The sequence below is a fragment of the Hyposmocoma kahamanoa genome, unplaced genomic scaffold (assembly GCF_003589595.1).
Source record: "Hyposmocoma kahamanoa isolate Upper Pololo Valley unplaced genomic scaffold, ASM358959v1 263, whole genome shotgun sequence".
Lineage (NCBI taxonomy): Eukaryota > Metazoa > Arthropoda > Insecta > Lepidoptera > Cosmopterigidae > Hyposmocoma > Hyposmocoma kahamanoa.
The window spans coordinates 3894641-3907276 of NW_020653766.1; the positions used below are offsets into that span (position 1 = coordinate 3894641).

The 12636-nt window shown below is 37.0% G+C and overlaps 1 protein-coding gene across 1 annotated transcript; it reads right to left on the reverse strand.

Annotated features, from left to right (window-relative positions):
• Nucleotides 1-3957: 3957 nt before the first annotated feature.
• Nucleotides 3958-12631, reverse strand: LOC113228960 (trypsin beta-like; the record flags this gene model as incomplete). Its single annotated transcript, XM_026462404.1, has 8 exons — nucleotides 3958-4202; nucleotides 4293-4447; nucleotides 6553-6685; nucleotides 7641-7697; nucleotides 8416-8558; nucleotides 10832-10896; nucleotides 10996-11078; nucleotides 12587-12631. Coding segments are annotated over 8 exons (813 nt in total), but the record flags the coding sequence as incomplete, so codon positions are not given.
• Nucleotides 12632-12636: the final 5 nt, after the last annotated feature.

The following is a 12636-nucleotide window of genomic DNA, read 5'->3' on the forward strand; positions in this document are numbered from 1 at the left end:
AACATCCGCCCTAAAAACCCTCTTAATCATACTATACTGCACGCTAGGAGACAATACTTACGCAATATGGGTAACTAGGCATACAGCAAGCACAACACACACGTAAGCAGCCCAATGAGTCACCTACGGTGTCGTCACGCAGAAACACTTGAGTGCATGTTTCCAAACCCTTGAAGATACATACAGCGCGCCTTCCGCTGTGTCGAGAAGCTGGCGTTGGCCGCGGCGCAGTGATGCACTAGCGCCCCTCGTTCTACCGCCGGGACCGGTTCCTAGGTGTGACGCAGTTGAGACTATATATATAAAAAGTCGGCGCCTGCATGTGTCCGTTTGTGCGTACATTTTTTATTTATTTATATTATGATTGATTACGATAATTTGACACTGAAGTGGTTTGCGAGTTACCTCTCTGGCCGTACCCAATATATCAGTGTTAATAATGAAGACGGTACTAATTCCATATCCTCGTCGATGCCTGTTACAAGGGGAATCCCGCAAGGATCAATCCTTGGTCCAGTCCTTTTTATTATGTATAGTGCAGACATTATTAAATCTATTGTAAACTGTGATTACCATATATATGCAGACGACATTCAATTATATAAATAATTTAAGCCTAGTTCCACAGTAGTGGCCGTAGCCGAATTGAACGATGATTTATGTCGAATAGCCCACTGGTGTGAATCAAATAGTCTGGTTTTAAACTCTAGTAAATCCAAGTTCATGTTATTGGGTACGCGGAGCCAAATAGACCGCATTCAGAGTCAGAATCCTCAAGTTTCTGTAAGGGGTGACAACTTGGAACGTGTGTTTGAAGCCCGTAATTTGGGTCTTCTAATGGATGAACGGTTGCATTTTGAAGGACATGTACTCGAAACTATGCGCAGCTGTTTCTATAGAGTAAAGGTACTTTATAAAATCCGCAACTTTCTTAGTGTAGACATGCGAATTAAGATGTGCGATGCACTAATTCTATCAAAATTAAATTATGCGAGCACAGTAATGGGCGGATGTCTCCTAACCCGGACGAAGAAAGTGATTCAGCGGGTCCAGAATGCCTGTGCACGTTTCTGTTTCCCTGTTCCCCGTCGATCTCACATTACCCCGTTCTTAAATAAATTCAACCTCATGAACATGGAGGCGCGACGTAAGTTACATTTTGCAAGTTTGCTTTTCGGAGTAATAAAGAATCGAGAGCCTTCTTACCTCTACGAAAAGCTTACGATTTCTCAACAGAATGTGCGATTTGCAGTTCGTCTTATGTGTCCTTCCCACCGCACGACTGCCTTTCGTGGCAGTTTCCGATTTGCTGTCACAAAATGTTGGAACGATATACCACCACCAATACGAAATTCCAAATCTGTTGCCTCTTTTAAATTAGCCTATAAGAAGTTTTTATTATCAACTCAATTATAATCTCATTACATAAGGTAGTCGTGCGTTGCTTACAAAGTTCTTAAAAAGTGATCAGAGCCAATTTGTACAATGTGTTAACACTAATCACCTCACTTACACTACATATACTTACCTCACTTACACTACGTATACTCACCTCACTTACACTACATTATAATCACATTTTTGGTATTTATTTCATTTTTATTATTATGTATCTATGTTAGGATTAGTTTATGGTTTTGTTTAATATTGTCAGTTTTGATTTATATTTGTAATTAAGTTTTATACCTAATCTTTATATTTCTTTTTTGTTTTATTTTATCTTACCGCCTGCTTGGACGAGGCGCCACCTTTTTTTTGTCCATTTATGGTGCCACTGAAAACCAGCGTAATGAGGCATTCTTCAACGTCTCTTTACACAAAGCTGAGTGTTGACCGTTTTGGTAACATATAATGTATGATTGTGTTTGTTTTGTATTATTATGGAAATCCATAGCAATTTGAAGAATCCAAAGAAAATGTGGGATATTATTAATAGATTATCTGGAAGGATTGTACAGGTCATTGATGATGTACTAATTAAACACTTCCGTATGAAAGCTAAAGATTTATCTAATAAATTTGCAGAGGATTTTGAAAGTAATGTAAAAAACCTAGTTGACTCCTGCTCTTCACCAATGCTTGACGAGATGTCTTATATAAATACTCCAAACGTTTCATTAAAATTAAATAAAATAAATGAACAAGTATTAGCAAAGATAATTGACGGTTTAAATTCCAATAAGAGTGTAAGAAGGTATTGACAAAATAAGGGCAAAAGATATTAAATACATTGCCTCGGACATAGCACCTGTCTTAACACATTTAATTAACAGGTGTATAACAACTTCCACTTATCCTGACAGATTGAAAATAGGTGTTGTTAGACCTATACATAAAAAGGGTAGCTATACTGATACTAACAACTACAGGCCGATTACAATCTTATCATGTATTGACAAGATAATAGAAAAATATATAGGGAGGGAAATTAATGATTTCTTGTCAAAAAATCGAGTCATTAATCAGCATCAATTCGGATTTCAGAAGAATAAAAGTACAGTAAAACTACTGTCTTTGTTTTCAGAGGAGGTAAATGGCCATTTAAATGATAAAAAGCATGTGCTTACAATTATGGTAGACTTTAGCAAGGCATTTGATGTGTTAAATTATGAAGTATTATATAAAAAAATGATGCAGAATGGTATACAGGGCCCACTGCTGGACTGGTTTAAAAATTATCACCATAAAAGATTTAACACTGTCACTATAAACGGTGTTCATAGTGACTTAATTCCTACCGTATGCGGAACAGCACAAGGCTCAATTTTGGGGCCTACTGAGTATCTTATTTATGTCAACGATATGTGTAACATATTCAGGGAGAGCTCTGTATACCAGTTCGCTGATGATACTTGCTTGATAACTGCACACCGAGATATATAAGTCGCCCAATGTATGATGCAGGACGAATTTAATAAGCTATGTAAATGGGCACACGATCTGGGTTTGTCTATTAATTTTCAAAAAACCAAACTTTTATATATTCACTCACCATACCTTAAATGTAAACATGTACCACAGGTAGTGGCTCATGACCATAATTGCATGCATTCTCGGTATATTAGTTGTCACTGTAAACCATTAGAATTAGTAAAGGAACATACCTATCTCGGATTAAAAATTGACCATAAATTTAATTGGGGTCCCCATGTCAAATATGTATGTAATAAACTAAGGGCAATACTTGCTAAGTTATGTATCCTTAAGCAAAAACTTCCTTATAATACATTAAGATTATTACCTATATATGGCACTAGCAGACTCTATAATTAATTATGGTATTTCCAGCTATGGACGTACATACAAAACTTTTCTTTTAAACATTTATAATCTGCAAATAAGGTTGTTAAAGACCATAGTACCTCTGAGGATTAAATTTAAGTATAAAGATAATTATGACCAACTATTTCGGTATTGCAATGTAATGAGTGTATTAGACAAAGTTGATTTTGCAATTATATCAGAAAATTGTGAAAATATTAAGTCACTGAAAACCAAAGTAAGACCGGATTGTTTGCGAACTTTATCACATCTTCCTATCTATGAAGTTCCAAATTGTAATAATTTTTATGGTGAGAGAGTTTGGATGTGTAAACTCCCGCGAATATTAAACAACCTACCAAGGTTCCTTGTGGATTTGTTAGATAATAGAAAGCCCGTGCAAGTAAAGAACATTCTAAAAAAATTTTATACAACGGACAAATACAAATAAGAATGATAAGAATGATTTATATACAACCTAACCATTAAACGCAACTACATTATTAATAGGTTATATAATCTTTAATTTTAAGATTCAACCGTAAACTAATATCATTTATGTATTTTTTTTTATTGAAATAAACAGTTTAAATTTTAAATTTTAATTTTTAAAAAAAATTTTTTTTTTATTTATTGTAAAATGTTGCCAAATAAATTATTTTTCTTTCTTTCTTTCTTTCTTCATTTAATATAAAATGGTATAAATTTATAAAAACAATTATGAAATATTTATGAAACCGTTTACATAATGTCAGTAGCTCGTTACAGCTACATTATTAAAAAAAAATAAAGGATTGGACTTTATATCATCAACCAAGGTTTTTTTTCAATAACGTAACGATGACTCCTACTAGCGCAATCGCTACAATAAGAAAAACCCAAATTAATTGTCCAGTATCAAATGCGTTATCATCGGAGGACAGAGGATGGAGGACGTTCACCTGAAAAAAAGGGAATACACAATTTAATAACTGAATAGCTGCATGAATAGATGACTCTTACAGTAAAAGAAGAGTAGAAGACAAACTGACCGTAGCATTGATCCAGTCACTATAACTGGCGACTTTCGTGGTGACGCCAGGGTAGTTCGGGTCTCCGCAGCTAACTCCCCAGGACGTCACACCTACCACGACGCTGCCGTGATATACTAAAGGACCTCCGCTATCTCCATTGCAGGCATCGGCACCTGATAACATTTTTAATGCAACAATTAGTTTAAAAAAACAACAAAAGGCAAAAACACACGGCGTTAAAGCCGAAAAAACCTATTACAAAAATTTGAAATAGAAAATGAAATAGGCTTTATTTGACATGCAATATACATAAAGAAGAATGGCGACATCTCGTGTTTTTGACGACGTGCATTAAAGATACCTATAGATACTTGTGATTCATTATAAAAGCATCAAAAAAGGTAATTGAGTACAGCCTGTAGAAGCTGGGGTTACAAAGTTCATATAGGTTATGTTTATTACATTGTCATGTATTTTGCTTCAGATGTTTATTCGTAGTAGCAGAAAACAACAAGTTTTCAGTTTTTTCCCAAAAATAATAAAGAACTTGCTCATATTCCCAAATCTGCCAAACTCTGCTACATTTAACACAACGTTAACATGTTCTGCCGCAATGAAAATAAATAAAAATGAAATCTGCCACAAATGGTCACACTGTTCTCAACTTCAATGTGACATTGATATTGGCAAGAGGCCTCTTGTCAAAACGTTCCTTTACTCACTTTCTTATCTCTCATTTCAATATTGTCTAAACATTTTTGTCACATTGTGTTTCATTTTTTACTGTATGTCATTACTGTTTAATTGATTATTTGATTAGGTATTTTATAGCTATAATATTTTATGTGTGTGCTATATAATAACTAATACTTTAGGTAGGCAAATATTCAATCATGTTTAAAATGAAACGTACGTACACGAACGTTACCTAATCTATGGTCGAACAGAAACAATTGCGTTATGTTCTTGCATTTATCTAAAATCCATTGCTTACAATTTCTTTATTCCCGACTTCCAAAAATTTACAAAAATATATTGATAATCAGGCACAAACTAAAACGTAAAATAATACTAGCACAGTCCACACACAGTTCACAGTGATTTCATAATTATTGGATTAGGTTTCGCCATGCTTCTTTCAAACAACAAAAAATAATAAAAAGAAATTAAAGTTAAAATAAAAAAAAAGAAGCACATCAATAGGGTCCATGACTTAGCATTTGAGAACTATGCTAATTACATAGCCCTCGCTGTTATTCTGTCATGGCCCGTCATAAATTAGAACACCACAATTCAAATAATATATAAATTGTAGAGTAAAGCCATAGTAAAGCGGAAAGAATGTCATTTTAATTTAATTCATGTGAGTTAAATTGCGCTTTTTTTCTTCTTATTACTTTAGAGACAGAGCGGACAGGGAGCGAGCGTAAGTAAAATTGAGAATGTTGTCTGGATTCAAACTTTAAATTTTTTTTACATCCTTCGATCGGATTCCAACCAACGTCTAGCAAACCGTGCCAGACGCTATGCCAACTAAGCTACGGAACGGGCCAGCGGACCTCACGAATTGTTCTATGTGCTTGTTGTCGGATCTTTTGTATTTGGTTTTTTCAACGACTTTTTAGCCGTAGCGTCATCTATGAGAAATCTATGAAATTATTTCGTCACTCAGTTCGGTAACTTTACAGCTACCAGCCCTGGCTAGACTTGTCGCTATTAATTGTATTTAAATTTATATTCAATTGATATTCAATTATGAAATAACTCCACTAGTTTGTTATAATTATTAATACAAAAATTGAACACTACGAAAAAAACCCTATTGAGATTTTTATTAATTTACTAAATGTTATTGGAATAAATTCAACAGATAAAATTATTAATATTCGATGTTTATGGTGATTGTGGTGGTATTGCATTGAATTATTGTTTTTCTAACAGAATCATATGTTAGAAATGTAAAGAGTCAGTCAGGCTGAAAATCAGTACCGCGTGGCACACGGCCACAAGGTTAAACTTAGCCTGTTCCTTCCACGCACTGTTGTTGTTCCGCTAATACTAGTTCCGATTTGTGGCTCAGTTAGTAGAGCCATGGCACTGCTGGCATAGGACTGTCAGGTCCGTCAGGAAGTTTCTTTGCATTCGATCTTTGTATGAATAATTATAGGCAACACAATGCATTGTTGTGGTTTAAAAGATAATTTATGTTAAAACAAAACGCAGTTGTTGGCTACCACACAGTTCAGACATCGACTCCTCCACGTACATATACACTCACCTGATTGACCTGCACACAGCATTCTCTGAGTGACGCGAAAGGTATTTTCAGGATGTGTTTGGTATTTTCGCATGCAGACGTCGTTGTTAATCTTGCTAACTGACACCTCCATCAGAACCGATGACTTTCCGTGCTAGAATATTTAAAATTGGGATTAACAATGAAGTACTTCTTCTTCTTCTTTAGGTGCCATCTCCTATCAGAGATCGGCACTCATTAGGGTTATAGTTGATTGCAGAGTAGATGGCTTAATTTTAGAAATGCGTTACGTGCTTGTTATATCCGACATTTGACCTCCACGCTATGATCACAATGAAGTACAAAGTGACTTTGTATCTCCCAAGCCTTAACCACAAAATTGTCAGATTTGAATTGTTATTTAGTTAGAAATAATTACAACCTTATGACGAAGTTACTAAGTATGCAAATGCAAATTTTAGCTAATCTTTTAAGCAAGCTTCCTTCTTATGGGCGTTTCACTGATCTTTGTAATTGGATCTCGGATTTCTTGAGCGATCTTCCGAACATCGGACTATTGATGCTGTAGTTCCTCAGGGTGCCGTACTGTCAGCCATTCTAAATCTGCTACATATCAACGATATACTAGTTCCAGGTGGCTTTGGGTATGCTGATGACAGCATAGATGTAGACATTGTATTCTACAGGATATAGCACGGAGAGTGGACTTGCACTATTTATTGCGCCCTCACCTTTCAATAATCAGTGGACTAGACATAGGCTGTGGTTTCAACCCTACATATGTTGTGGATATTTCAAAAATTCTCACGAAGCATTACGCTTCCACATATATAATGGCGAACGGCTATGAAATGGAAGTCCCTGCCTATACAAAAAATATTGTGTATAGGCAATGCACTGAAAGGGTATAATAACCTAAGGCATTTTCACGGTGAGAGTATAAGAATAGGCTTTATTTAGGTGTGTATGCTTCATCGTCGACCGCATCGTCGACTTTCCGTCAGGTGAATTGGAGGTCAAATGCTCAGTTTGTCTAACATAAAAAAAAAGGATTTTTTCTAACCAGTAAATGTTATTGTGTCGATAAGTGTTGTGAATCCCTAAATTACCTTTGTTAGTCCCCATCCCAAGTATGTTAACGAAGAGTTGTCAGCGATGGTATTGTCCTGAAATTTTCAGAGAATTTAAATGAGTCATGTTTCATTGTCGACACGTCCCCTATTCCCATTATTACGGACGACCAGTGAACTGGGTCAGTCAGACTGAACACTGGATGGCGATTGGCGCGTATCGCCTGATAATTTGGCACGCTCTTATTGGCCGCATAGATATAATAGCAGAATACGTTATTGAAGACTATAGTGCTGTTAAATAATTGGGAAACTGATTGAATTTCAATTAGGTATGAATGTGGAGGGATATAATGGGAAAGGAATGCCAAAGAAAAGATGGATGGATTGTGTGAAAGATGACATGGATAAGAAAGGTGTAAATACAAAAATGACGGCTGATAGGGGAGAGTGGAAGAAAAATACATGTTGTGCCGACTCTACCTAGCGTGGGATAAGGACAGGAAGAAGAGGAAGACAAACATGCAGACACTGACATATGACCTTACATGGAGCCAAATAAGGAGTTAAACTAATGAATATGACTATAGTGTGCATGGTTTACTTGCGTATTTGTCTACTTGACGCTGATGTGCGTCATGAAAACGACCAGCGCGCCCGTTTCGTGTTTGCTGTATTTGTCGAATAGGCAAACAAGGCAAATACTTTGTCACACATGCTATCTACACATGTTGTTGTTTGCCAAATGTATCAAACACAAATACGAATAGCTATATAAAGTACCACCATAATAAGTTCTTCAATGCTAAATTACCTTATAGGGTATGGTAGCTAAACAAATGCTGACGCTCAGATCGAACGGAGAAGAAGTTTTTAAAAGAGCCACATCATTGTCCTTTGCAGGTGGTTTGTATCCTGTGTGTATTGCCAAATCCGTCACCTCGCGTCTCTGTCCTCCTGTGGGCAAAATCATAATCATATCACAGTGTAAACACAGAACAATAAACACAGTTGTTATAGCCTTTCTCATACATCAAAATTATTAGAAGACATTGACAGATAAAAAAATTTTAAAAGAAATGAAGGAGAAAAAAGCTAACGAAAAAGATATTCAATTTAGTTATCTCACTTGCGAACGTCTTTTGAGAAGACAGTGAGAACCCCTTTCGGAAATAAAGGTAAGGCGTGTCGCTTTCTTCTCTCCCGCTAATTCATTACAGTCCACTTCACCTCCGTCAGACCCTATAGAGACCGTCGTCTCTAGGGTCTGCATGCCCTGGAACTCATCTCGTATATGTTCCGGTGGTTTTTCCGCAAGCAACTCACCCTTAACCCCCGCAACCCAAACCCTAACCCACCATCTAACTCACCCCTAACCCCCCCAACCCAAACCCTAACCACCCCAACCCAAATCCTAACCCACCCAAATCCTAACCCCCCCAACCCAAATCCTAACCCACCCCCTAACCCACGCCCTAACTCACCACCATATGCCCTATAAATTTATCATAATTGTCAGTTTTAATTGTTAATCAAAAACATTGAATAGATTGAAAACTGATTAATTGTTAATTGTAGATATACGCGATTAACAATTGATCAATCGTTAATTGCTGTTTCGCAATTGACAATTAATTAATTGTCAATCTTTAATTGGCAGAACAATTAAATTTTGCCCAACACTGTTGTCGACATCAGTCCGGTTTCATACTAATTAATCATTAGAGTTTCTTTAAAATATGATTTTATTTCCAGACTTAGATAGGTCGCTATTCTAATTTGAAAAACCAAATGAATTTATTTTATTCTAACTTGTAATTAAGACATTTGAAGATGCTAACGAGTTCTTTTATCTATGACTTTGCCATTGTTCTTTCTCACAAATGGCTACGGCTACGGCAAAAAAAATAGTTTAGCTTAAAGTTGTTCATATTTCAATGCTATTAGGAATTTAGGGGAGCTGAGCAGGTAAGCAGGAAAACTCCGAGTTGGTTGATTTGATGACTGCATATATTTCATGTTTATTACCCTACAGAAGTACCTTATATCTAATCGCATATAGTACATACTCTGACTAGTCAACGACATGCATCGACAGTGGTGCCGTGGCGGCGCGGTGGCGCTGCTGAGTAACGCTTGTATACAAAAATATGCGGACACGTCGCGTTCCTATTCAGTGCGGCCAGAGCGCTGCGATGCAGATGGCATGTCGTATGCGCAGCTACAGGAATAATAAGCGAGAAAAGAAAAAATGGCTACGGTAATTAGGTTACGAACACCGAATTGTGAGAATAGCCGTTTTACACTACAAATTAACATAATGTAACCTCAGTACAGAGTACTACAAAAACCGACCCCAAAAGTCATTCATCCCCTAATTTACCACCCTTAGAGGTCTAATATTGTCTTCAAATTTAAATGGGAGCACTTCTGACGTACCCTCTAACGACAAAGTTCTTCAAACTTCCAAGAATCATCAAAATCGGTTTACAAACGGCGGAGTTATCGCGTAACATACATACAAAAAAAACATATAGTCGAATTGAGAACCTCCTCCTTTTTTGAAGTCGGTTAAAAATAAGGCTTTTTCCACGATTTTCGAAGTTTTAAGCGAGATACGATCATAACGTACAGTAAGCGAAAAATTGTGGACTGAGCTCAGGTGTGCGAAACTGCATACTGTTGGCACTCGTGACACGCACGCCTACTAAGCACTCCTATAGATTGTTTATTGTTCTGTGCGGACGAACATGAGATTTGTGACATTGCGTTAATTTACTAAATGATTATCACTAGTAACAGGTTTCTTACCACGGTATAACTTCTTTTTATTTTCCCGATATTTCGGAACGGTTGCACGCTCCATGGTCACGGGTTGACTGGACGGCGGCAGATGACAGCTTTATGGGCAGACATATCTGTCTACCCTCTTGCGCTGTCGACGACTACCTTCATCGCGATTTGTTGTGGCGTTACCATTGTCACTCACTTTTTTCACACAAACCACACTTACTGTATCCACACGCGAAACTGAACTCGAGTTCACCACGAAAGTCTTAAAATCTATATTGCGTTAATTTATTCATGTTTAAAAAAATACCAATTGAATAATTTTAATTATCGCATTATAAAATATGGAAAATGTAGATGTTTTTTTTTAAATATTATTCCGTTAATAAATCTAGAATAATTAGTTACACCACTGATATTAAGTACAAACATTTTTGTACCTGAATTATTGTTCGTGGTTCCGGCAAGCACTGTGTAGTATTTTATATGTATCCGTACATCGTTCCTGGAACAAGAAATAAACAACTTTATCTCTGACGCATCTTCTTTTTCTGGAGAGGTACTTGTTCAGTAGTACATTGATCTAGGTCGACAATTAACTTACTTAAAGAAACAATGTGCTGCAGTAAGAACGATTTGTCTTGTGAGCAGAGACCCACCGCACGCCAGAGCCCCACTTCGGATGATCTGAAAATTACCTACATTAGTTTTAATGAGCATATTTAGTTTTATCAGACCATTGTGATGACGGAAGAAAAAAAGAATGGAAGTGCCCTTAGCAAAAGTGGAAGACCTTACCAAAACTCACACATTCATAATTTGATACACAAAAAATCTTGACAATAATTGATTGTAGTTTCAAATTTAAAAAGAAATAACAAATTCTGGACTGTTAATATAACGTTGGCATATCGTTGAAAGTCCAATATCATCAATACTTTTCTTGCAAGTTACGACCGCGACGTTTTGATTTTATATTGAAATTTCAATCAATGTACTGTCATCTATCGGTTAATAGTTGAACGACGACAAATTCGAGATGTTTACTTAGACGAATTCGAGATGTTTACTTAGTTCTCCAAAAAAGAAGCAACCGTATTGCAGCTATAATTATGTATAAGGATTACTTTCGTTTCTTGTAACAAAAAAGTGTAAAATTACGATAAAGTAAGACTTAATAATGATATGATACACCACAGATATCGTTTAACAAATTAACACATTGTTTGGACAATATCCCTAGTTAGTTAATAGTAAATACCTAAACCATGTGATCTGGCAACAGTTTTTTCCGCTTCTACTCCGGTGACTTGCCTTAAGCATTTTTTATTGCCTAAAAAGCTTTATCTCCATGTAATAAGAGCATAAAGACGGTGTTCGTTTCACGTTTGTTAATGAAGATTTTTATGCAATAACAGCGACTCCCTTAAAAGGTTAACAAGAATCTTTCTTGAATGTACCTATACTTTACAATAAGCGGAGTTTACACGGATTATAGGGCTCGCGGCGAAAATCGACCGTCTAAATGGCAATTCGACTAGGACGCTGATGTCTAGAGTCGCTAGCGCCAAAGTAGCGATGGGATGACTTGTATTTTGTTTTACGTAATTGTTGACTCGAATTGCAACTCGAGTTGACTCGACTCGGTGTCTGACAGCAACGGCGAGTAGTTCTCGCGAGTCGTGAGTAGAACTCGAACGATTCACCGAGTTGGGCACGACCGGCCGGCCGACCGCGACTCGAGCGTGCTCGGAAGGTCGCCGAACCGACTGAGTGGAAACGAGTAGCCGATCCGCTGTATGAATGAAGTATTCTCTTAGCTCGAGTGAACTCGTTGTGGGAGTAACTCAAGTTAATCGAGTTAAATAACTCCACTCGCCCTTTGCTACCCCAAAGTAGACTAGCATTCGACTTTGGCCATGCGGTGACCGGCCGCATGCGGCTGCTGAGTAAAATCCACCGTGCAAATGCTCAGTCGCAAGCGATCGTACAATACAATTTTATCAACCGAAATAAATATGTCACGACTCCTTGTTTATCACACATTATATGCGATATACTGCGCTACGGCACTGGCCGACATTTTGGTAGACAATGAACTAGTCACCTCCGATTTTTATCGACCCGCGTAAATGGGATGGCGTTGCGCTTTCACAGGCGATGCCACATTAGCTTGATTTTTTATAACAAGTTACCTGTACAACAAATGCGTATTTTTCCACAGAAGTTGGCGTCCCCCCGTAGA